Below are 26,904 nucleotides of genomic sequence, written 5' to 3' on the forward strand. Positions count from 1 at the left end.
TAAAAATACCTATGCCTGGATATGCCTCCAATTTAAATCGGAATCTCTGTGGGCATCAAGGCTAAGAACCACAGAAATAACCAGCCTTATTGTACTTATCTAAAGCTAAGTCTTTCTGAAAAATAATACTAACTATACTTGCATTTAAAACGTATCTACTGCAACCAAGAAAAGGAAAAAAGTCACCTGTTTGCTACAAATATTCCATCTAAGAAATGAGCACATCATTTTACCATTTCATTTTACCCTTCAAAGTTCCAAAGCAAATTTCTAAAAGTCATCGGTATAGAAATCTCACTCATTTTTAGTTGACAAGTCTTTGATTAAAAAGTTTATTATAAAAATTCTTTTAATCTGTTACTGATTGAGAAATCAGCAACAGCAATTATATATTTTTAAAGGGAAACTACTATACTTACCAAAGCATTTTTTTAAAACCCACTTCATAATCAGGTAGGTTACTAACACTTTGTATTGTAGTTTAGAACGCTAAAACCCAGTCATTCTGTACAATTAGAAACTTAAATTCTGGAAACTATTCTAAACCCAAGCCATTTCGGCCACAAGCCCTTTTCTGCTAACCACCAGAATTAGAAAATCTGTACACCTGGAAGATAGTACCACATGTTGATTAGAAAACGGGCATTCTTTCGAAGTCAGTTCTGTTACCACAGGACCTGAAAACAGCTGCTTGGTATCTAGATCACTTGGACCCTGGGTTAAAGCTACCGCACACCAGATACATTATTTGTGCAAAGAGGAAGGGCATTAAGTGAGAAAGCAAAAACACAGATAGATGTATTTCTTGTGAAACCATAAAATAAAATGGAATGGAGACATGTAGAAAACAGGGCTTTTTGCTTTGAACCATCAACTCCACAAGCCACCAAAAATACTGTCAATTAGATCAGAGGAGAGATAAAAAGAAACTAGACCATTTTTTTTTAACATAGAGTGTGTGTACGTCAGTTATTTTCCTAAAACATCTTAGATGAGAGAACTTCCTTATCAGTTCCAAATTCAACACAATACAAAGCAAAGGAACTTTTATTACTACATTCACACAAGTAATGATTAAGTGCCCTGAAGTTTACCCTGATAGCTGAAGATTACCATTAGTTTCCACAGAAAACCTAATCCTATTCAAAGGAGAAAAGGGTGGGGAAAACTCATTAAGTGCTTAGCACTGCCACTTCATTTCAAATGCCATGTTTGTTTCTGTCCTTGGGTGAACGTATGTTAACACCAAACCGTGATCTAGCAATAGTTTACTATTTGGTTTAACTAGTAGCACTTAAAGAGCTTAATACAGGATAATACTTTAACAGCTTTTTTATCTGAGACAAAGTTAACTCTAAAATAACATGACAAGCAATGTACAAAATCTGTCCATTTTTTTTGTCCATCTAACATACATAGCAATGAGATTTATAACCAGAAACTGCACTGAGAAGTAGACACATTAGTTTGTCAAGCTCTACCTGAAAACATTATGTTTTATTAAAACAAAAACCAAAACACTTAAATCTCAAGTTCTATAGTTTTACAGTCCAGTCTTACTGAAGTTGCACAGATTTCCTTTCTTGCAGACAAGGTAATATGCAGGAAGAACCCACGAAGAGCACGCTGGCTATCTGACAAATTGTACTATCTGGATTACAAATAAGTCTTGAAAATCTTCTGAAGAATGTCAAGGAGTTACCAGAGAGATTATATAGTGACCTTGATTTTTATTTTTCTTTACCTAGAATTCTACAAATTCTAAAATTTATCAATTGATGTATATCTTTTAAATAAACAGCACCAGTCTTGCCCATTGATACAATTAAAATTTGACTTGTTCTCAGTTCTTAGTTCACAAGTTTATTATGAAAAACACTGCAGTGCTCTTGTGCAGTAACATCGTCTTATAGGAGGGGGAAAAAAACAGTTCTGTTCAAAACAACTCACCAGGTTCTGACAATAACAAAGAACAACATGAGGCTGAGATTTGAGAAGGGAAATAAACTGAGTGCAGACAAATCATACAATTAAATTAAACGGTATCCCTGAAAATAAACAAAACGATTTCAAAACTCACAAGTAGAGGGGAGGCCTTGGTACTTATTTTTAAAAATGTTCATTAAGCTCCAATGATTGTTTGCTGCTATCCTTACCTACAGTCATGCTGAGTAAAGCTATATAGCTAAATGGAAGTTAAACTGTACTCACGAGGTGTTAATGTTACATCGTATTATCTGCAGTCTCTCAGAGAAAGCAAAAGTAACTACAAATAGCGCTATGCCAGAAACTGGTTTCTTGACCAACAATGTCGCTTCAGCATGCAATGAACTGGTTCATTCTAAAGTGGTCACGGCTGTTGATGACAAGAGGCTTTGTATTTTTATATGGCACATCTTTTGGTCCGTGTGAAAACAAGTTTTTTGAATGTTAACTATTCTCTGACACTTTGGAGTTACTGTTGCTCTTCCCATTTCCATTAGGTCAATATATGGTTCATGGCAATACTGTACAAGTTTAAAATTTCATTACAGAAAGTAGTCTGGGGTACGACGAGTAACATGTGGCTCGCCTCTGCGAGGTGCTGGGTCAAACTGCAAGCTGCAAAACAAAACATATTTGTTGTTTATACTGCATGTATCAATGTACTGACAAGAACATTATTCTTCCTATACAATTTCAGTTTGTCTTTAATGGAACAGAATCCTAATTGTAGACTAATCAACCATTTAATAAGAGTCTTCTAGCTGTGTGTCTCCTCAAAGAGCCAAGGCAAACTTCAGAGAATTTTTTTTTTAAGACAGAATTTTTATACATCAGGATTCTTTCTAAGATTTTTTGAAAGAAGGGTTCTACTAAATAAATAAAACTTAAAGAGCCTAATGTACTTGTATTTGTAATCTCAACCTCAGGATATATTTTATTAACCCCACAATAAAAACATGTGTTTTAAAAGTTAAAATCCGGGCAGCGCCTGGGTGGCTCAGTTAGTTGGTTAAGCGACTGCCTTCGTCTCAGGTCATGATCCTGGAGTCCCGGGATCGAGTCCCACATCGGGCTCCCTGCTCAGTGGGGAGTCTGCTTCTCCCTCTGACCCTCTTCCCTCTCGTGCTCTCAGCTCTCATTCTCTCTCTCTCAAATAAAAAAAAAAAAAAATCTTTAAAAGTTAAAATCCTAATAATTCACATTGGAGCCTATATAGGACAAGTTTCTATTGATGAGTTGCAACATATCCTAAGTCCGTTCAAAAGGAAACACGGGGCGCCTGGGTGGTTCAGTCGGTTAAGCATCTAACTCTTGGTTTCAGCTCAGGTCATGATCTCAGGGTCATGAAACAGCCCCACACTGGGCTCTGTGCTCAGTGCAGAGTCTGCGTGAGATTCTTTCCCTCTCCCCCCTCCCTGTACTCATGCGCTCCCTCTGAAAATAAATCAAATCTAAAAAAAAAAGAACATAAAAATCAAATTGGAATCTGGATTTAGCATGAGCCCTTCAACTCTTAAACCTCCCATTCCAACTATACAGTGTAACTCAACTGTAATGGCAGCCAACTACTTAGGTGTAAATACTTACAAAGAATATTTTAGAGTATCATCAAGTTCCATGATCGCAGCTTGATTACCACAACGATAACAATAGTTTGGAGCACTGAAAATCGTTACTACATTCCGGTCATGGCACCAGTTATATCCCTACAAGGAAAACAAAGGTGACAAAAATCTATTTTACTCCCTTATCTACACAACTAGACTCAAAAAGAAAAAAAGTCCCTTCCAAAAAGCTTAAAAGCTGTAATGTTTTGTTTCTGGATATTTTAATAATTTTCTGTACTCTGTGCAACTTAAAAAAAAATACATGAATTTTTCCTGAATTACAAAACTAGATTATAAATAGAAAAGACACTAGAAAACAGCACCAAATCACCAGAGAATAAAGTGCTGCTTCTACATCTGGCTTTCTGTGATTAGCAGTATCTCATCAGCTTCCCACCGCAGTGGCCCTAAACATGATCCAAGAATGAGTACATGGCCATTCCTTGTAGAGGCAGATAACATACTCAAGACCAAACCATATTAATTCTCTCAGTTAGAGGTGAAGGTCCCTGCCCAGGTACAAAGAAAATAGGCCTCTAGGATCTCCAGCCTCATTTTGTCAAAGTCCATGTGAATACACGAGTTACTTTTTAAGCATGGTACACAAATATTGTTCCCTGTCTTTAGCAAAGTCATACTTTTATAATAATCAATTATTAATATTAATGTAAACAGGACCCTAATTCTAAGTATGCTTATCTATGTCCCATTTCCCTTTTAGTTTCTTCTTTAAAATTACCTATAATCCTACCATCCAAAGGACCACTGAAACATTTTGGTATTTCACCTCAATCTCTCCTCCATAAACATACATGTTAAACACACGAAATAAACAAAACTGAGATAAAAATGTATATATTGCCTCCTCCCCTGTTCCCTGCACCTCACTTTCCCAGGCTTAAATCCCAAGCACTATCCAGTCATTAAGAATTCTCTGGAAATATGTCAACTACGAAACTCATTGTGATATCAAAAAATGAGATTTTAATTCTAGTGTGCATCTACTGTAAAGGCTCAGGCTACAACAGCAAATTCATTGGAAGGGATACATGGAGTATCCTCATTAATATCATTAATTAGCACCCCACCACCACCAAAAAACCCCTCCCTAATATCTTCCTTCATTACGTTTACTTAAAAAGCAAATCAGATTTCAGAGAAGAGAACATACCTCCATCACCAGCTGGTGAGCTCTGGACACCAATGTGAGGCCATTGGCATGATTAAATGTTTCGGAAATGTCTTGCCCAAAGGTATAACCAGCTCCTCGAGGAGATATACCCCAACCACCACGATCATCTGGATCTGACCACAGCAAGTCACACATTGGACCCTAAAAAGGAAGGTAAGTTTTAAATTGCCTCTTGCAAAAAATGATTTGAGTAATTCATCAGCGGGAACACCCTATGAAGTCACACTTTGAATGGTCTTTGCTGAACAGTTTAAGGTTTTGCTTTAAAGTATCTCTGTCAAATAAATAAACTTTTCCCAATGTTTTTAAGAGGCATATCCTACATCAATGAGCCCCAAGAGCAAAAAGCCCTATAGTATGCAAATTTTCATGTCAGACAGTATTGACAAGTAATTAAGGCAACAACTGAGATTCTAAGGCCTACTCCCAAAGGTGTTGTGATCTTGACAGGTTTCTTACTATTAGCTTCTAAAGAAAGAGGTTGTTGACAAGAGTGTTCATACCGCACGGGGTCATTTTTGAACATTAAAAGAGAGAACACACAGAAGGAAGTTACAGTAAAATTTTTCCTCTCTACAAGGTTTTCTGAAAAGATTTTATTACCAAATAAAAGTCAGTAACTCATTAGAAAAAAAAAAAAAAGGCAATACCTCATGAGGAACTTCTTGTAGGCGATCAAGTGCTCTGATGTGATCCAGTGTATCTATGGATGGTGAGAGGCCACCATGTAGACAGAATATCTGGAAAGAATGGTTTATAATGTTAACATCACATAAAAGAAACTTTAAACATTCTGGACTAAGCTGCAGGCAGCAGCCCGTATCACTTGGTGTGACTACTGTTTCTGTATTCTGCCAGAACCAGGCTTGTCTCTGCAGAGGCTTTCTTCCAGCCCACTCTAACCTAGTGAATACACTCCCTTTCTTCCAGATAAATCATTGCTACTGCACCCAGAAAACATTTCTCTGACCTTAAACTCAGCACAGACTATCCATTCCTCTCATAGGACTTTTTGCTATATTTTCTGTGCACTCCTCTATGTGGACAATAAATAGCTAATTACATCTCCAAGACTTGTCCAGAAACAACCTGAGCGGATGGATGGGCTAAATCTTCCATCCCTGTGGTCCGAACATACAGTTCAGTGCTTGATACAAAGAAGGCACTTCAGAAGTCTAGAAGGGATGTGTGGGTGGAAAAATGACTGGCACCTAAACATTAAGAAAGCAGATTCATGAAAATAACCAGCAATGTTAAGTTTTAGGAAGACCTACATACCTGCCCATCCACCAAGGCAGTGAGAGGAAGATAGTCAAAAAGATCTGTAAAATATTTCCAAACATTTGCATTTCCGTATTTCCTTAAACATTCATCATAGAAACCATATACTTGTGTGATCTGTCTGCTCTCATGATTTCCTCGAAGAATGGTGATACGTTCACGGTAACGAACCTGAAACAACAAAACAGAAAACAGTATGAATACCTGGCTCCTTCAAAAACCAAATGACAATTCAGCAAACTTTCTACAGGAAAATTCAGAGTTCCAATTTTGGTGGGGGGGGGAAAATCCCATCCCCCCACATCTACAGACATCTGTCCACGGAGTTATCAGCAAACCCTATCTCAATTACAATCAAACTCCTGCTACTACCAATTTCACAAAGCATAATCATCAGCCATAGAACTCCATGGAATTTTTTTCTAGAGTTAGATGACTTTTGGTAAATTTATAGGTATGCAATAACCATCACAATTATTTTAGAACCTTTCCATCTTCAGTCCAAAAATATCCCCCCTGGGCCGTCTCAACTCCTACTCCCAGCAACCACTGATTTGTCTTTTCTGTATTTCCTTAAACACTCATCACAGAAACTATATACTTGTGTGATCTGTCTGCTCTCATGATTTCCTTTTGAGATCTTTTTGTAAAATTTCATATAAATATAATAATACAAGATAGAGTTTTTTGTGTGTCTGGCTTTATTCACTTAGCAGAATATTTTTGAGGCTCATCTGTGTATGTATCAGTGGATCCTTATTATTTTACTTTTTATTGCTGCACAGTATCCCATTGTATAGCTATACCACACTTTTTTTCTTTATTCCCCAGTAGGAGGAACATCTGAATGGTTTACAGTTTTTGAGTATTATGAGAATGTTGCTATGATCATCTTGCCTTTAAGTTTTTTGTACATACACTTTCATTTCTCTTGAGTATATTCCTAGTCCAATATAATTGCTGGGTATTAGTATGGGTGTAAGGTTCTAATCTCTCCATAAACTAACACTTGGTATTATCAGCCTTATTGATGATAGCCATTCTAATGGGTGTAACTCTGACTTTAATTCGTATTTCCCTGATGTTTAATGATTTTGCGCATCTTTTCATGCGCTTATTGACTATTCATATATCTTCTTGGGTGAAATACCTATTCAAGTATTTTGTCCATTTTTAATATGTCTATAATTACTGAATTATAATAGGTTTTTTTTTTTAAGATTTTATTTATTTGAGAGAGAGAGAGAGAGCACATCAGAGGGGGGAGGGTCAGAGGGAGAAGCAGACTCCCTGCTGAGCAGGGAGCCCGAAGTGGAACTCGATCCTGGGACTCCAGGATCATGACCTGAGCCGAAGGTAGCCGCTTAACCAACTGAGCCACCCAGGGGCACAATAGGTTTTTTATTATATGAACATAAATACTTTTTTCTTAGTGATATACTTTGAAGAACAAAAAGTCCTAATTTTTTTTAAAAAGATTTTATTTATTGACAGAGACACAGTGAGAGAGGGAACACCAGCAGGGGGAGGGGGAGAGGGAGAAGCAGGCTTCCTGCTGAGCAGGGAGCCTGATGCGGGGCTCGATCCCAGGACCCTGGAACTATGACCTGAGCTGAAGGCAGATGCTTAACAACTGAGCCACCCAGGTGCCCCCAAAAATCTTAATTTTGATGAAGTCCAATATAACAATCTTTTTAATGGACTGTGCTTTTCATTATCATATCTTAGAAATCACTGCCTAACCCAGAGTTACAAATATTTTCTCCTATGCTTTATTCTAGAAGTTTCATAGCTTTAGCGCTTACATTTAGGCCCCTGATTGATTTTGACCCATTTGTATCGTATGAGGTATCTAAGTCCATTTTTTTGTATATAGATATCCAACTGTCCTAACACTACTTGCTTAAGTTTCCTTCCCCCAGTGCCCCTGTACTAGTGTGCAAGGGCTGCCATAACAAAGTAGAACAAATGGGCAGCTCAAAGAACAAAAATTAATTTCCTCACAGTTCTCGAGGCTGGAAGTCCAGATCAAAGTGAGAGCCGGGTTAGTTTCTTCTGAAGGCCGGTCTACTTGGCTAATAAAAGGTCATCTCCACGTTTCTTATCATCTTCCCTCTGTATCTGTGTCCTAATGTCTTCTTACAAGGACACCAGTCATATTGAATTAGGGCTCACCCATATGACCTTATTTTACCTCAATTACCTCTTAAAGGTCCTATCACCAAATACAGCCACATTCTGAGGTACCGGGAGTTAAGACTTCAATGTACGAATGGGGAGGGGGAGGTGTATGTGGCACAATTCAGCCCCAAAACCTTTAAATATAAATTCTTGAAGGCAGCATATTCATTCCTCTGCTAAGCACTGGGATTCATCCTGGGCTTTAAGCACAAATTAGCTTACAATGTTGTTTTCATAATACCTAGAGAAACTTTCCATCACTTAATCCAACTGCTTCATTTTACAGACGCAGAGAACTTAGTATATCCTCCAAAAATGGTTTGTAGCATGTTACATGATTCAGATTATAGCAGCTTCATGAGCATATACATTATATATTGCCTAAAATCCAGCTTTTCCCAAAACCACATCTTACCACTTTTGCAGTATTAGAGGTTTCTGGCAGCCGGTTTTATCATTGTGAACGTTCTTTAGTAAAATCTCCCCTAAAGGTAATCACTTTCTTTCCGAGGAAAGGCAGAAGCCTGCCATTCCAAAAACTAGTGACCACTACTGTGTCTCATTTTCAGATCTTTGTACAATTCCCACAGCTCCAATTGGTATAAAGCAGCTTGCTTTATCATTCTTACTATTCTAGATTGTCAAGTTTTATTGGCTGCCAACTATTCCACAGAGAGAAATCATAATTTAGATATTCACTTTTGTTGGGTATCTAGATCAATTCCTTTTCTAGTATTAATCAAAATGCTGAAATTAAATGTTTTCACACAAAGCTCTTTTCCTCTTGAATTTCTTCTTCAGTAAAAGTCTAATTATAGGATTACTGTGTCAAAAGATGTGAACATCCTGACGTTTAGTATCTTTAATTTCAAAAGCACCTAGAAAGGTAGTTATACTACCTCCCCACACCCTAATTAACTGAAGAAGTATTTTTATTTGACTGGCTTTCTAACATTTTTCAAATAACTTGAATGAGAATAACCTTTTTACTTTTATTCTATACCATCCCCTTATTCAGAATGAAGACAGACGTATGATTTATAAGTCCCAAACCTGAATACCTGCATTTCTAAATATGGAACATTCAGAGAAAATCACAAATCACTGGGGAAGAAAAAGAACAAAACTGTCTCACCCAGTACAAAATGCCCCCAAACAAAACTGAAATTACCTTAAGAGCTACAAGCAGAGTAACTGTTTCAACTGAATAATATCCTCTGTCAACATAATCTCCCATAAACAAGTAGTTTGTATCTGGTGATTTGCCACCAATTCTAAACAGTTCCATGAGATCATGAAATTGCCCATGTACATCTCCACAGACGGTGACTGGACATCGAACCTCTTGCACATTGGATTCTTTTGTCAGGATTTCTTTAGCCTACAGATGGAGATAAAATAAACCAAAACATTTAGCATTAAACAACATTAACAAAGATAAAGTTAATGCAGCTTAAAGAACAGACTTGGTGTAAGATGAAATTGTAGGCACTGATAATGCCATTAAAGAGGGCAGGATATGGCCAGATTCCATCTATTGGTTATCTCACTCCTGATACTTAGAAAAAGCATGTATCAAGATGCATAGTTCCATTCCTCTCATCACTATCAGTTCTTAGGCCTATCAGTTACCATCTAACTAAATGCTAAATAGTTTATTACTAGCAGCCATATAAGATTAATGAAAATGGAACAAGATATTCAGATACCTAGTTCCTTAGCTTTAAAGTTGTAATATGCTTTATGGATTCCAGGATATGAAGAAAGGTTTCTAATTCCCACTTAACTGTTTTTTGGGGGAGGTGGGGGGGGGAACAATACATTAAAATTTCACCTGTATTTTTACACTCTTAATACTAAAAATACAAACTGTTGCTTTACAACTGTAACTATTCAATATACGTGGTTTTTATAAAGTTGTTTGGCAACATATGCATTCCCCCATGTAATCACAAATTCAAACATTACTTTTAAGGGCAGCATAACATTTCACTCACTCAAAACCCTATCAGTCATTCAACATACATTTACTGATCATTCACCTTACCCCCAAAACCAAAGTGCACTGGGGAAGACCATCATTCACTCGCTCAATCATCCAAGTAATACTACGTGCCAGGCCTTGTGCTAGCCATTGGGGGACCACAGCGTACAAGATTGGTCACAGGGGACAGGGGACCACAAACAAGTAATCAAGCAACAAAGTGCAAGCTGTGTTAAGTGATGAAAGAAAGGGAAAAAGCAAACGGTGGAGACCCATTTACATAAGATATCACAACGAACAAGACAGCCCATAAAAGCACACAGTGCAGCATGAGCAGCAGACAATAAAATGATCAGGCCAAGTGCTAAGACATGCTAGAGTAGGCTGCAGTTTTCCAGGATCACAAACTGGGACAGCCAGGAAAACTGCCTGAGGTCCAAGGAATGGGTGAGAGTCAGTTACAGGAAGGGGATGGCAGTAGGAAATGGGAAGAGGTCCAACATAGGCAAGATGCGATCATGTGTATAAATTCTCAGGAAGAGGAAAAGGTTTACATGGCTGAAGCATACCACTTAAGAGAAAAGGGCAGACTGGGGTAGGTGCAGGGTGACCCAACTATCCTGGCTTTAGTGCTCAAAGTCTGGCATCCCAAGAAATGCCTCCGTTGCGCTCAAGTAAACCATGAGAGTTGGTCATCCCAGGTAGGAAATGAGGGGGAGGACAGGACGCGGGCGTGAACTGAAGAACAAGTCCAATCAAAGCAGTAGTCCTAGAACAAAGATCCACTGGTGGAAAACTTGAGTGAATTTAGGATTTCAGAGGTAGGGCCATACATGTGGTTACCTGTGAGCAGAGCTTAAAGGCCACTAGTATTCAGTGACCAATCCACCAACAAGTCTTGACTAGCCTCCCTCCAAAACATATCTCAAATCAATCTATTTGTATCTTTTTTGCCACCACCCTGGTCCAAGCCACCATTACCTCACCTGGATTACTGTGCTAGCCTCCATACTGAACTCCCTGCTTCCATTCTTCCTGACTCCAATCTATTTTCCACCCAACTGTCCCAAGTTAAGAGCTAAAAAAATGTTCACCAGGTTCCTTTAACCACTGCATACACAGCACCTCACTAGGGCAATGTCTGAGATGTAAAAGGCATTTAATATCTGTTTGCTTAATGAATCAAGAACTTATACTGGGATACTGGTAAGTCATCTTCAGGGAAAGCCATGGACATCTCTCAGGACAACATCAGAAGTACAGGCCTGGAAACTGGTACCAAGTTCTCTGGAGAATGAAGAAATAATAGGTAACAGTAGTAAGGAAAGGTGCCTTGGTATCCAGGTAGAGAAAAGAAGCCTGAAAAACAGGGAATTTTATCCTAGAGGAAGGCAGCATCCATCTATCTGGGAGGGCTATTAGACAAAAGTATAGGACCTTCCTCAGGAAGAGTCAGATTTCAGTTAAGCCAAGAAGGTAAAAGAAATCTGTTCTGAAAATGGGTTAAAAGTATTTACTTTATGCGCTCAACATTTATTGAACATTTTCTTCTATGTGCAGCTAGCATTATGAAATGGTGTTCCAGAATGTACAGTCGGAGGCTCCATCAGGGGAAGGCAACACACTAGAACATGGAGGTGAAATTGCCATAGCGAACTGTTGCTAATGAGCCACTGCTCATTAGATTTTAAGCGACAACCAAGGGTAACAAGGAGTGGTTTCAAGACAGTAGTATGCAATCTTAGCCACATATTAAAAATCATTTGAGCTCTTTAAAAAAAAAAAAAAATCTAGATGCTAAGGCTACTCCTCTCTCAAGCCAGAATCTTTGGTAAGTGGGATCCAAGCACGATAATTTTTTTTAGTCTCCCCTCCTTATTCCATACCAGTGCTTTCTCAGGTGCAGTGAAGTTTAAGAACCATTTTTTTTTTTTTAAGATTTTATTTGAGAGAGAGGGAGCAAGCACAAGTGGGGGGGGGCAGAGGGAAAGGGAGAAGACTCCCTGTTGAGCAGGGAGCCCACTGTGGGGTTCCATCCCAGGACCCCAAGATCACCACCTGAGCTGAAGGCAGACGCCCAACTGACTGAGCCACCCAGGCACCGCTAAGAACCATTATTTTCAAGTCTCCAAACATTTGGGGAGCCTATTTCAAGACACCGACCAATCACTGACATCCAAAAATTAATCATTAATTTGTTCTATTTTTAAGTTTAGAAAAAATTTCCGCTGTGTCTCAAAAAGTGATAGTTCTTCAGAAATACATATAATCCATCTCGCTAGGGTAATTCCAATCTCCCATGATTTATTATTACTAAAAAGCAGAATTTCACTAGGCATATTCCTTAAGACTGTTTGGCATTAATACCATGTCCAGTGTTTTTAGCACCTGGCACACAGTAATGAAAATAGCCATGAATGAAATGATAGGTCCCACTCAAAGAAATCTGCAAGTTACTCAGAAGTTTTAAAAGGACAATGACATAAGAAAACGTGGTCACAACCCTATAAATCTTGCAATTCTATGAGAAGTTAAATTCCAAAATACATCTTTTTTTTTTTAAGATTTTATTTATTTTTTGACAGAGACACAGTGAGAGGGAACACAAGCAAGGGGAGTGGAAGAGGGAGAAGCAGGCATCCCATGGAGCAAGGAGCCCAATGCGGGGCTGAATCCCAGGACCCCAGGATCATGACCTGAGCTGAAGGCAGACGCTTAACGAATGAGCCACCCAGGCGCCCCCAAAATACATCTCTTGACACTTGCTTACGGGTAAGGCTATTCTCTATATGAATGATAAAAAGTTGCCATTCACAACTGCCCGACATTCCTTATTACTCTTTACTCAATTTCTATTCAACTCACAAAAGGACAATTAAACCTAAATGCTAGTTGTTCCTTTTATTTCAATTTTGACATATCACAATGATGAACACTGTATCTTTAATTTATTTAGATTTTTTTTTTTAAGTAGGCTCCACTCCCAATGTGGAGCCCAACACGGGGCTTGAACTCACAACCCTGAGATCAAGATCTGAGCTGAGATCAGGAGTCAGATGCTCCACCTACAGAACCAGCTAGGCGCCCCAATCTTTAATTTTACTTTTTAAAACTGTGCAAGTTATAGTGACACATCCTTTGAAAAAAAAAAAATTTAGCAGATAAAACCAAATGTCCCCTTTGACCACTCTCCACAATCCCACTCCTCTTGGGAAAAGTAACCACCAAGAGTATTCTGATGTACATCCTTTTGAAAGCCTGTTGACAAGTTTTACATACATATTATATGCCTACAAAAACATAATCGTTTTCTTTTGCACTTTTAAACTAGGAACTGTATTATTCCAGCAGACTGCTTTTCTCGCCAACAATCCATATTGGAGATCATAATGCATACATATAGGCTTGGTTAATTTCTCACACTGGAGGTAAGATTATTATAATACAGTGAGGGGGAGGATGAAAAGGTAAAAACGCTGCAATGAATATCCTAGTGTTTGCTCCCTGGTATACATCTGGTATACATACACAGACACTTCCTGAAAGAAGATACCATGAAGTTGACATATTAGCAGATCTAACAGCTTCTTTTTACGTTGACATTATAAAATTATCCTCCAAAAAGGAAAGGACACTGTATTTATAAAGTAAACTAAAGTACTACGTCTGGGAAAGCCAAAGCTCTTTTCTTCTCTTCCTACCAAATTTCAGACCAGAACAATTACAATTAAATTCTGGAGAAAACAGTATTTATTACATATCAGACGCCATCAAGCCAAGTATTAAGTATATTTTAACAACAAAAACTCAAGCTTACAAAGAATTTAAGTATGCCTTTTTTTTTGGTCTCAACTCAGCTTTCAGAGGATTACTACACCAAAATACACTATCCCAGAACACCAGAACAATAATGGTTGCAGATCTCCTCACTGAAGATTATTTTACAGTCAAGAAAAACTAACCACAGAAAAAGAAATGTCTTGAGAAGCTGTACTATCACAAGGAGTCAGGCCTTTCAAGTCTCAGAAGCACCTAAGAGAACCCCTCTATGGGTCACCTAATGGGACCTCTAATAAGTCATCTTTACACTTGATCTTAGCCAAAAGGCTGAGAAGCAATCTAATGAGTCACCTTTAGAACCTGCAGACCTTCACCAACCATCAGTTTCTAAGATAGATATCCTTCAACTCTCTAGCTTAATATTCAAGGTAAATGGCAGAACCAGATTTTCAAAGCAACTTAATTAACATTAGAGAGGTTTATACTTCTAATAACTACCTTTTCACTTTCTAGTACTCTGATTCCTCTAATTTAAAGCCTCAGGTCACCTGAATTATGCAAAGAAACAAAAGCAAAAGATACACACCCCAAACTTTTGCTTCCCCTAAAACATTTTTTGAGGGCCTCAAAAAGTCTCCACTAATAAACATTTGGGAAAAAAATAATTAAAAATCAAGTTTTTAAAAATAGTGTGATCAGCACCATATTTATTTTTTCTTTATTTATTAGTTCTTCAGTAGGAACCCTACTGAAATTCAAATGGCATAAACTGAAATCAGTGAATTCAAGGAAAAAAGATCTAATAAATATAAATCTTCATAGAACAAGGCTGAAACTGAAATAAGCTAGTCTAATAATAAGAGCTTAACTAAAAGTTAAATTTTTCTGCAGTCCTAAAATTCAAACAATTTGGAGATTCACTTGAAGAAAAGAAACTTTTAGGAATGGTAATTTATTATTAATGTCCTCTCTGCCTTCTGAGTTCAGATTCAGAAATCTTAAAATTTTCCTTAAGGGTACACAATAGCAGTATTAACTTCTCATTAACGTGTACCGTAGAAAAAGATATTTATGCATTTTTACATTAAAGTCACACAACATGGGCTCCTGGGTGGCTCAGTTGGTTGAGCGACTGCCTTCGGCTCGGGTCATGGTCCTGGAGTCCCGGGATCAAGTCCCACATCGGGCTCCCTGCTCAGCAGGGAGTCTGCTTCTCCCTCTGACCCTCTTCCGTCTCCTGCTTTCTATCTCTCATTCTCTCTCTCTCTCAAATAAATAAAATCTTTAAAAAAAAAAAAATTAAAAAAAAAGTCACACAACATATTCACGCATTTTCATTATTAAACCAAGCAAACATATTAAAAATGCAAAATGCTTACAATTATGTAAAAGTTCTTTGTATGAGAACACTGAAGAACATTAAGATGTTGATAGATTATGGCTGTCTTAAACCTACCACACCAACAAAAACTACTCTCATTTCTTTGTATTCCCTTCCAGCTTTTACCCACATACTGACCTCGTGCTTAAAACTGGTAAACGCTTCAATTTCTGTCCTAGAGTTCATATTCATGGGGGCGCCTGGGTGGCACAGCCAGTTAAGCATCTGCCTTGGGCTCAGGTTGTGATCCCAGGGTCCTGGGATCAAGCCCCACATCAGGCTCTCTGATCAGAGGGGAGTCGTCTTCTCCCTTGCCCTCTGCCCCTCCCCCTCATTTGCTGCATGCTCTCTCTCTCAAATTCTTTAGAGTTCATATTCATAAATCCAATGCCTTATAGCATTATAGTGATCATTTTAAACTGCTGTATAATATCCTCCCAAATTTATACATGTACTGTTTATTTGACTTACTTCCCTTCAGGAGATTTTCAATTGTGGGACTAGAGAGCAAAATACGTGAACGTTTTTTGGTTACATATGTAGTCTATAAAGCTCAATTATTCCCAATATATACACGTTAATAAATGTTAGAATGCACCCATTCTCATCTATTTCAAATATAAAATGCTACTTTCTGATATAACTGGTACTTTTCATTTTGGAGTTCAAATTTTTTATTCCATGTTTATTTACTATCAGTTATTTCTCCTCTTACACAGATTGTTCACACAAATTCTTTGAGTTATCTATCGATACAAGGCTAAATGATGCTTAGACATTTTTCTATTAAAAATCTGATTATTAATTCAAATGTTCACTGGAACTCTATTTCACATAAATTAAGCATTTCATACTTTAATCACAATTGAGTGTATCTTCTACCAATATAGCCATAAAGACATAAGAGAAGCAAACCTAAAAAAATGCAATAATTAATTTTTGAATTTTACTTTCCAGTTTCAGAATTATAAACATTTAAAAACATTTTTTTTTTAAAGATTTTATTTATTTGACACAGAGAGACATAGCGAGAGAGGGAACACAAGCGGGGGGGCGGGAAAGGAAGAAGCAGGCTTCCGGCGGAGCAGGGAGCCCAGTGCGGGGCTCAATCCCAGGACACTGGGATCATGACCTGAGTCAAAGGCAGATGCTTAACAACTGAGCCACCCAGGCGCCCCGTGAAAACATTTTTAAAAAGCAAGTTCACAGGGTGCCTGGGTGGCTCAGTCAATGAAGCATCCAACTCTTGCTTTCAGCATCAGGCTCAGCGGGGAGTCTACCTGAGATTCTCTCTCTCTCGCTCGCTCTCTAAAATAAATAAATAAATCTTTAAAAAAGGGCAAATAAGCAAGCAATAATAAATTTTTTCAATGCCATAAGAGAATTGCATTTTGCTTCATATTGCTTTTATGAAAGATAAAAGGTAGGTTTTCTTGATTTTCATAATTGGGCAAAAAAATTATGGTTCATGGCAAACTAGTGTATATGGCTAGATTTTTACTTTGGTCTGATATATAATGTAGACATACTACTAGCCCTGGAGGCAAATAAATCTTGAGTTATTCATCTTCAACTGTCAAACCTTTCTTCATATTACTGGTCTTTCATTAATTACACCGAACAGATGCCTCAAACGTTTTATGAAACATTTTGGTCTTCTGTATGATTATACTGTATGTATACTATCTGTGTGATTATACTATAAAAGTACTATAATCCTCCATGTAATGTTCTACAAACTAGTAGTTACTATTTGGTTTTAAGGTTAGGATCTAACCAAAAGAAAAAGGTCAGGTATGGGGGATAATTCTAAAATTGTATTAAAGGAAAATACTTAAGGGACACTTGGGTGGCTCATTCAGTTAAGCATCTGCTTTCAGCTCAGGTTATGATCCCAGGGTCCTGGGATGGAGTTCCTCATCAGGCCGTCTGCTCAGTGGGGAGCCAGCTTCTCCCTCTGCCTGCAGCTCCCCCTGCTTGTGTGCGCTCACGCTCTCTCTGACAAATAAGTAAAATCTTTAAAAAAAATTACTTAAGTTGATGTTTTTCCACCTCTGTGAAATACACATGTGCAGGAATTAAAAATTCGCAACAATTCCTGCATAGGGGAAAAACATATATAATCTAAACAGAAATGCTGGTATATGTGTAGTTGTTTAAAAATTCTCACAACAATCCACCATGAATCCATCAACCACTCTGGATGTCTTTTTCCTCCCTTATCTGTACCAGGTGACGGCCTAGATAGTTTTTAAGGTTCCTTCCATCACTGAAATTTTACCAAAGCAATTCTTAAGCCTTTTCACTAAGTCACAGGCACCCAACAGGTAGTAGGCACTACTGCCAGTTTACGAACAATGGGTGGCAGACTAAAATGCACTTGATCACCACTGGCACAAATATTTTAAAACCTTTCCCATCTATAGAGTTTACTACAAGTTCAACCTCCTGGCTAATGTGAAACCCTACTATTAGAGCAAAAAACTAGCAAATCCCTAAAACAATGCTATTTAGACAAAGCTAAACAATGAAAATGAGTAATGCACATAATAGTTTAATAAATTTTCACTGAATGAATTCCAGAACTAAACATACACTGTCACACCATTAGTAGCATCACTGACACTCCACAGTCTTTGTGAACTACACTTTGTATATAACTCTACCTAGGTAAATGAACTGTCTCCCAAGAGCACTCTGGAAAAAGGTTTTCAATCTTCTTGCAGCCCCCTCAACATCAGTCATACTCCCATCTGGAGTAGTAACTGAATGACTGAAGCAGAGGTGAGGTCACGGAGTACCAGAGTGACTGGCCGACTGGTCACACATGGTTTAGAAAATACCCAGATTCAGATATACACACCTCTGTCACTGCCTTGTTCATCCATCCTAAACCACACTACCAATATATAAGTAGGCAATAGCAACTCTGTATTGTTCAGAAATTAAGCAGTTTTTTTTTAAGATTTTATTTATTTATTTGACAGAGTAGGAGAGCACAAGCTGGGGGAACAGTAGGAGGGTGAGGGAGAAGCAGGCCCCCCGCCAAGCAGGGAGCCCGATGTGGGGCTCGATTCCAGGACCCCGGGACCATGACCCGAGCCAAAGGCAGACGCCCAACCATCTGAGCCACCCAGGTACCCCAAGAGATTAAGCAATTAATCCCAGATTGCTCTTTACAATTTTTTTCAGAATCCATCCCCAACCATTTACTGGCAGCCAGACCTCTATTTCAACTTCTACCACTTCTGCACCAGAAGCTGAAAGGCTATTTAAAACAGCAAAAAAACCCATAATCTTTTCCCTTCGTAGTTCTAGTCCAATTCCTATCTCACTTGTGTGGGAAAGCGCCGTTTGAAGGTTTATGAGAAATGAGTACAGAAAAGAAAAAAAAAAAGAGAGACATGTCAAAAAAGTAAAAAAAAGAGCAGGGGGTGGGGGAGGTTCTGCCACACCAAACTTTCCCTCTCTTCTGAGCACCTTCAAAAAAGACCCTTTCCTATCATTACCTCAAGGCAAACCTAGTATCTCCTGGTTTTCCTAGCTCACGACCTCCAACCTAAACAAAGCCACAGGTAACTGACAAATGACTTAGAAAGCTACCAGCAATATCCTCTGCCATTAAAGAGGGCATGGGGGAGAGACACCTGACAAGTGATACAAATGTTACCCATACACTCCCTCCAGTGTCCCTCATGCTTTCTACAGCATGAGTTTCACCTGCCAATATCTGTAGGCAGAACTCTTGACTTTGACAGAGAAAACAAAAGGAAAGTTGGGGGACCTGTGTTTCCGAACAGTAGGACTGTTCACCTTTTCGATGCTTCCTCATTAGGTCAACCCAAAACCAAGAGCACTACTGCTTCATGACTAGATCATGAAACACACACAGGCACATATAGGTCTGACTGTGGAAGCCATGATAAAAAGGCATTTTACAAACTGTACTGAACAATATAAATGTTAATTATGCTTTCCTGGAATATTTTAAAGTTCAGTTTCTAGACCATGATTCTCACTAAGGACACAGAAAATGAACTGGCATTTTCCTCTAATGTTATTTGAGGGGCAAATGCAGCCAGCCACATTCAAAATTGAAGAATAATTACGGTTTCCTCCTCCAGGACAAAGTGAGACAACAGTGCGTGACATGAATGGGAAGCTTTCAAGCAATGAGAATAATAATAATGCTTTATTTTACAGAGCTGTTGATTCTACAATTCAACTTGCCCCCAGTTCACCTCCATTTTTCATTATCAACACCACCTAAGAAGAGAGGGGAGGCTGTAAAGCAACACTAGAACACTGGGCTGAGAATCTGTAAGCCTGCACAATCTCACTTTAGCCCCTAAAGTCAAGTCACTTTACCTTCCTGTGCCTCTGGTTTCCGTCTATAACTGAGGATAACAACTGTCACATAAACTTGTTAAAAGACTTGTGTACGTGAAAATATGATGCAAACGTTCTGCATCATGCTTTCTCCATTTGTTCTCAATATTCAAATTACTTTTATGAAAATGAGCCAAACAACCTTTTAAATGTTTGTTTGTTGTTGTTGTTTTAAGATTTATCCATTCCAGAGAGAGAGGGGGAGGGGCAGAGAGGGAGGGCAAGTGGCGGAGAGAGCGAGCACATGAGCAGGAGGGAGAAAGAATCTCAAGCAGACTCCAGGCGGGCTTGATCTCACGACCCTGAGTTCAAGACCTGAGCCAAAAACAACAGTCCAACACTTAACAAATGTGCCACCCAGGTGCTCCCAAACAATCCTTTAAATTAAGCACACATACAGACTCACAAAAATTTATTACCCACTTCATATAGAAATTTAATCTTGGTCAAGCATTTTGCAGCTCATCCAGTGAGAAGAGGGTTTGCTTTTCCCATACTCATGTAACAAATGTGAGGCCATAATGACTGCATTTTATTTATAGTGTTCGCAGAGCAATGGAAAAGAGCATACCTAGGTAAAGAACTCCTTTGGGTAAAGAAAAAAAAACTGGCTATCAAACAACATTCTCCACAAGTTTGGAAAGACCTGAAAGGACAAAGCCAAAAATCATACCTAAATTAAACCACTGGTGAAGTCACATAATAAAAGACTGTTTACTGTAGTTGATACTATTTACTTCGTCCAATCTGCAAATGGAAACATACCATCCAGTTATACAAATGTAGTAATGTTACTGACTATAGAACTGTACCGGAGACAAAACTGCATTCACTCACCACAATTTTTCAACAATCAACTAAAATTATGATCCCCAAAATGACAAAGTATACTCCACACACAATCATCTTGGCTTTGATATAAACCTTAATCACACCTTGAAGGGAAAAAAGCTTAGTCAATTGCATAAAAACCATATTCACCTTTGTCTATAAATACACACCTGGATTCTCTGCATTTTGAACACCTACCACTGTTAACTGCTAATAGGAGACCATAATAATGGTCTCTGAATTTTTTTAATCACCATGACCTCTCATGGTATACTTCTACCTTTACCATTTAAATATTTCATTCAGATCAGGCACCTTCAGGCAGATAAAAGGAAGGCTTTTGTATTACTTTTCCTTCTTAAAATTAAAGAAATGATTGGGGCGACTGGGTGGCTCAGTCGTTAAGCGTCTGCCTTCGGCTCAGGTCATGATCCCAGGGTCCTGGGATCGAGCCCCACATCGGGCTCCCTGCTCGGCGGGAGGCCTGCTTCTCCCTCTCCCACTCCCCCTGCTTGTGTTCCCTCTCTCACTGTGTCTCTCTCTGTCAAATAAATAAATAAAAATCTTTAAAAATAAATAAATAAATGATCAACTACTACCAAGTACCTATCTCCAACAAATATCTTTTCTTAAAAAAAAAAAACTATTATACAAATGAAAAATGATTCCCTCAAGATTTTCAAAATATGTAGCTTTCACTAGATGTGCTATTGGCCATTCAATTAAGAGTGAAAAGAGAATTTTTGTTTTAGTTTCCTAGTACAAAAAATCATTTCAAGTCACGCATCCTAACTCATTCACATACCTAAAAAGCTGCCTTAAAACTTAGTTTACAAAGTTAATGTAGTTCCAAAAGTTCAAAAACTTGCAAGTTAAAGAGTATGAAGACTGCATAATATTCTCCCTCAAATGATCCATTTCTTGGAAACCTAACCTCAAATATTATTTCCACCTTTTTGGCTCTAAGAACAAAAATCTGGACACACTGGATAAGCAATGGAGAGCTAAATATAAATTGTTTAATCTCACTATATTTTAGTTTTACAAAGATGGGGAAAGCAATCACATTTACCACATTCACCAGTCTTGACACACCCAATCTAAGCACCCAGTATTATCTCCTGCAGTCTCCAACACAAACCCTCTACTTCCCTGGTTCGTCTACTACCTACTTCCAGCTAGATTCAGGCTCCTTGAGACTAAAGGTGATTATACTTCATTGCTTTTCCTTTCTCTCATAAAAGTAAGCAATCGCGGATAGTCAGTAGGTGTTCGATTTTTAAACACAATAAACTAATTTAAATTGGATTATATAATCTCAGATTAGCAGGGACTCTGGAACATCTATTTTAACTCTTTAGTTTAAACAGCAAAATGTGGACTAAGTGTCCCAAGATCAGTCACAATTACTCTGCAGCAGAAAGAGGAATAGTGTCCAGGTCTCACTTGTAAGTCCAGAGGTCTTCCAATTACATCATTATCTCTCTTCCAATGTTTTCTACACAAATGACTAGTCATCTAACCAAATGCTGACTCAAAGTCTACATACGGTATTGATCCCTAAAAGTCATTAAAATCACTTCCAGCACCTAGAAAATTGAGACTTGACAGTATACGTTAAGTTTTAAAAGCCTCTTTCTAAACCCTTAATACAAACACCATCCTTATCTGATGAGGGTAAAGAAGGAACAAAAAAGACTCAATACATTGCTAACATTCAAATTCAGCTCCAATAGATAATTTACCACCTCATCAACTAGTAGGAGAGTTGTTCAGGCTAAGGATAAATAAATCTGAATTTGACTCATTTAAATTGCAATTATTCACAGCAGTTTCTGAAAAAGCCTGCTTTAGGAACATAGACATCAAACTCATGAACCCAATTTTCCCATCAAACCGCAAAGGAGTCAGCGTAATTGCTCTCTAACAACTCTCCTCACTAACACAAAATGCAAATATGGTATTCCGCAATTCTGCACTACAATGAAATACTGCCAGGTTAATTTTGACAAGAGAAGTTAAACTATTTATAGTGGAGATAAGCATTTTCTATACATTAGAAAACTGAGTCATAACACTTTCAAAAATACAACACAGCCAATAGCTAAAGAGGCTGTTTCCCCAACCCCTACGTAAAAACAAAACGGAATTAGGTAATTTAAAATGGACTTATTAAAGGAACTACAGCATTCCATTTTCAACATCTGCAAACACTAAGCACAATGTCTGGGACATAGTAAAAGCTCAATAAACAGCTATTATTACTATCTTGCTACTTAGAGCCTCAAAAATACAAACAAGTAACTTTCCCAACAAAGAGCCAGTATACAAAATTTACTGCTCGCAGTTTACGTTGTTCATTTTAAAAACAGATGGCAAAATGCCAAGTACGTTCAGCTCGCAAAAGGGTTTCACAGTACCCAATTTGAATCAGCATATAAATCACAGATTAAACCGACACTTGATTTCCAATCCCAAAGCTCTTTATGTAGTATGACTCACCAAATTCTCCATTTCTTCCAACTATGAAACCTAAGTTGTACTCCTCCCTGCACCTACCGCCGTGACCTTCGTAGAAATTAGGTTAGAGATGTATTTTTTAAATTCTTATAACACACATTTTTAAGCGGTCTCTGGAAAGGACTGCTCAGTGAGTTTAACATAAACCACCAGGGATAGTACTGAAGGTGAGCGACCTTTAGACAGGTCTTGGGATCCGGCCTACGAGCTCGCCTTCGGGGGAATCCTCCGGACAGCTTTGGACCGAAGAATGAGGCCTGAGTACAAGTAAAAAGCGTCTTACCCACCTCACAGTAGAGTCACAGGCCCGCATCCCAGGCCTTGGAACCCAAGTCCTCTCACATGCATCTCAAAACCGTCCCCGACCCTGACATACAGGGTCTCTGCTCCGCTAGCCACCTCGCCCGGCACCCAAGCCGGGAGGCTCGGAAGCCCGGGAGTCGGGTGAACGGCGCCATTTTAGGCGGCGGTGGCGGCGACAACCAATCCCTGCGCTGGAGGCAGGGGGCGCCGGGTCGCCCGGGAGCTGCCGCCGGACCGCGCCGGGCGCCGGTCTGGGAGGCTCGGGGGGCCCGGACCGGCTGCCTCCGCCATGTTGCACCCTCCCCACAGCCGCCTCCTCCCCGAGGGGCTCGGCCCGCGGCGCCTCCCGCAGCTAGAGAAAAGCTCACCTTTTCGCAGAGGCTCTTGACCTGGGACTCGGACAGCTGCTTGCACTCGTTCAGCTGCTCGATCCACTGGTCCAGCTCCTTGGTGAACACCTTCTCGTCCATGATGCCACCCGCCCGAACCGGCTGCCGCTCCGCGCTACTCCCGCGCCGCCGCCCGCACACGGGCCACACGCACACGCCGCCGCCGGTTCCCGGGGTACCTGTGTGGCTGCTGGCGGCTGCTCGGCGCTAGCGCGAACCCACGAACTCTCCCTGCACTACCCGGCCACCGGCCGCAGCCCTCCTCCGCTCGATCTAGTCCCGGAGCTCGGCTCTCTGTAATGGCGGCCGCCGGCGTGGTGACATCACGCCCGGCGTCAGGAGGCGGCGGGGTAGAAGGGCCGGGACAAGAGCTGCGCAACTGCAGAGCCAACCCTGGTCCGCCGCCAGAGCCGACTGGGGGGCGGGAACCAGGAGCCAAGACGCAGGCGCAACGTAGCCGGCTGGTAACTGAGGCACCTTCGCTTTTAGGGCGTGGTCGTCCAGAAGGGAGGGGTCGGGGGTGGGGGAAGACGGAGTGAAGGCAAGCTCGGCGCCTCCGGCAGAGAACGGGGCTAATTCCAGAGCACAACGACCTGCGCGGCGCGGGCGCCGGCGTGGCGCAGACGCAGTCCCGGGGTTGGAGGGTGTGGGCGGAGAACTTAGCTGCCGGAGACTTTTTCTCTAAGGTGAGCCGGCTCTGCGCTTCACCCCGTTCTTGCATCCAGGTCACAGAAACTAGAGTTGTGACCTCGTGGTGCGCTGGAATTGTATGGGATACCCAAAGTTTGGGGGGCAGGAACGGGCGCCGAGTGGTAGCCTGGTTGCAGTGGCCACCTCCGCCTCTGGGCGCGGCAGGCACCTTGTAATTAGGTCACTCGTGGGCGGAGGAGGGTGTGTCTGCCCTGGGAGTGCCGCGTGGTGCACCTCACTCCCCCCGCCCCCCGCACACACCTGTCCTCGGGCCTAAGGTGTCCTCTTGGGCGCGATGCCTGCGGCCGAGGCTTGGGCTTCTCTCGGCGCCTCAGACCGCGCGCCTGGCTTCCACACGCCCCACGCAGCCTCGCCCGTTGTTGCCTTCCGACCCAGGTGTGCGCCTTCCTACCCCTCGGGTTCCTTGTGGGAATGAGGACACACACCCCCCAACCCCAATTCTCTCTGGCCTACTTTCTAGAGGGACGGCGACCTGAGGGTGTCAGAAGCGGCTACAACCCACGTTTTAAAGAAAGCTCAGATACCTTAGGATCAGATCTCGGTCTGGCAATGAATCTCTTTGGGGTCTGTAAAATGTTTTCACATCCCCATGTCCCTGCATTCACAGTATTTGTTTCTGTAAAGCGCCAATTATGTGCTCGATCCCACGCTTGGGAGAAAGAAGGGTCATCCAAACAGACAAGGTATCCTGCCCTGGTGGAAGCTTGTATTCTCTCAATAGTCTAGGAATAGATATAAGAGAGAGTATGATGTCCACAGGACCTGAGAGATAGAACTTTCCAAAGGACATTTAACCTTAAAGCACAAGGCAAGAGCTGACCCTGGTCACCCATCTTCTAGACTTCCTACCCCCAATAGCAGTCGACCCTGCTGAACCCACGTGCTCACTCTACATCTCTGAGGGCATCATCCCAACCAAAAGGCTGAAGAAAGCTCTGGAGGCCTGGGTCAGCGAATGGTGGGACTGAAAGTTGTCCTTCATCCAAGACAACCTGCGTAGTGAGGCTGACCGGCTTGGCCTTCCCAGACTGAAAATGACAATTCTGCTTTCCCTTCTACCTCCCAGCAGCATGCCCAGAGGAAAGTGTCTCAGATCTACCTCCCCAAAGACTTATAATTTACCAGACTTGAAAAAAAAGTTATTTTAGCCCAAATTCTGACCATGTTTTGCAGTTATCATCCCCAAATAATAGAGAAGAGTTATGATCATGTAGAATGTATGAGGAAAAAATCATCACTTAGTTCTCATGATTATAAAGCCATGCTCAGTGTGCTGTCATCTTAGGTCTTACTCTTCACTGTTGCCCTGTACTGTGTGAGTCCTGGTCCTGTCTCATAGGGCAAGAAGCAGACGAGCACTCAGAAAAGAGAAGGGACTTCCAAGGTAGTGATCAGGATTTGAAACTTTATACTCCCAAGTGCAGGGTCTCAGCCACATTCACACAACTGACCTCCAAGGACTGAAATATGGAATAGGGTCAATATGATTTCCCTTTGCCTGAGTTATCCTATTTAGAAAGGTGGGGGTGAGATTAGTTTGGTTCATTAAAAAGTATTGGGCACCCTAAGGGCTGCATTCATTCGTGTTTCAGAGGTCCTGAATGGGTGCAAATGTGTCCTGAGGACATCAAAATTTTAAGCATCTGCAGCAGCATTTTACAAAGTAGTTTCCATGGACTATAATTCCAATGAGAAACAAATTCCTTTCAAAAGGAAATTTAGAAAATGCTATATTGTCAGAAGTCGTGTGGTTAAAAAAAACAAAGCTAACAAAATAAAAACCTCACGGGTTTTATCTACCCTAAAAAAAAGTAGTGAGCACCTACTATGTGTTAAGATTATAAATGAGAGGGTTTTTCCAAAGTGATGTGAGCTCCTAGTTGGTAGCCCTAATGTAGGTATTATTTATTTTCTCTTGATGCAGATTACTTGGCTCACCACCACAAAATGGAGAGAAGATATAATTATATATACTTAAAACATCCTGCCAAATAATTAGATGCCATGACTTAACTTCTTAAGGAATGAATTCTAGGAAGCTCTTATTAGCATTCAAGCTGTGAAGTAAAGCATATGTGATTACAGACAATACAGAACTAAATCAGAATGTCTTTTCCTTTAAAAAGAATCCAGAATATTTTCTACTTTGTGGAACTCAAGCTAGCCATGGATCTAAAACTTCAGTTTGATTAATCTGGTCTTGACTAATTGGACCTGACTGTCTAAATTCTAGAGCTGAGGAATATTTGGAACAAAAAGTTAAGAGAAAAGAAAAAAAAAAGTCCTTTTAATTTCTTGGCAAAAACCAGAGAGTAAATAAGGCAAATATGCTTTGAGAAAGAATCTTTGCTCAGATGGGAAAATTCAGT

The 26,904-nt window shown here is 40.1% G+C and overlaps 1 protein-coding gene across 1 annotated transcript; it reads right to left on the minus strand.

Annotated features, from left to right (window-relative positions):
• Nucleotides 1-1,253: 1,253 nt before the first annotated feature.
• Nucleotides 1,254-24,126, minus strand: PPP2CA (protein phosphatase 2 catalytic subunit alpha). The gene is made up of 7 exons (XM_025860868.2): nucleotides 23,804-24,126; nucleotides 9,419-9,628; nucleotides 6,064-6,237; nucleotides 5,436-5,525; nucleotides 4,765-4,926; nucleotides 3,574-3,692; nucleotides 1,254-2,601 (listed from the first exon to the last, which is right to left on the minus strand). The coding sequence occupies exons 1-7, from the start codon at nucleotides 23,903-23,905 to the stop codon at nucleotides 2,529-2,531; spliced, it is 930 nt and encodes a 309-aa protein (XP_025716653.1). The 5' UTR covers nucleotides 23,906-24,126; the 3' UTR covers nucleotides 1,254-2,528.
• Between the last annotated feature and the right edge of the window lie 2,778 nt (nucleotides 24,127-26,904).

Source organism: Callorhinus ursinus, unplaced genomic scaffold (assembly GCF_003265705.2).
Source record: "Callorhinus ursinus isolate GAN/ISIS: 27379988/994484 unplaced genomic scaffold, GSC_fseal_2.0 scaffold30, whole genome shotgun sequence".
NCBI lineage: Eukaryota > Metazoa > Chordata > Mammalia > Carnivora > Otariidae > Callorhinus > Callorhinus ursinus.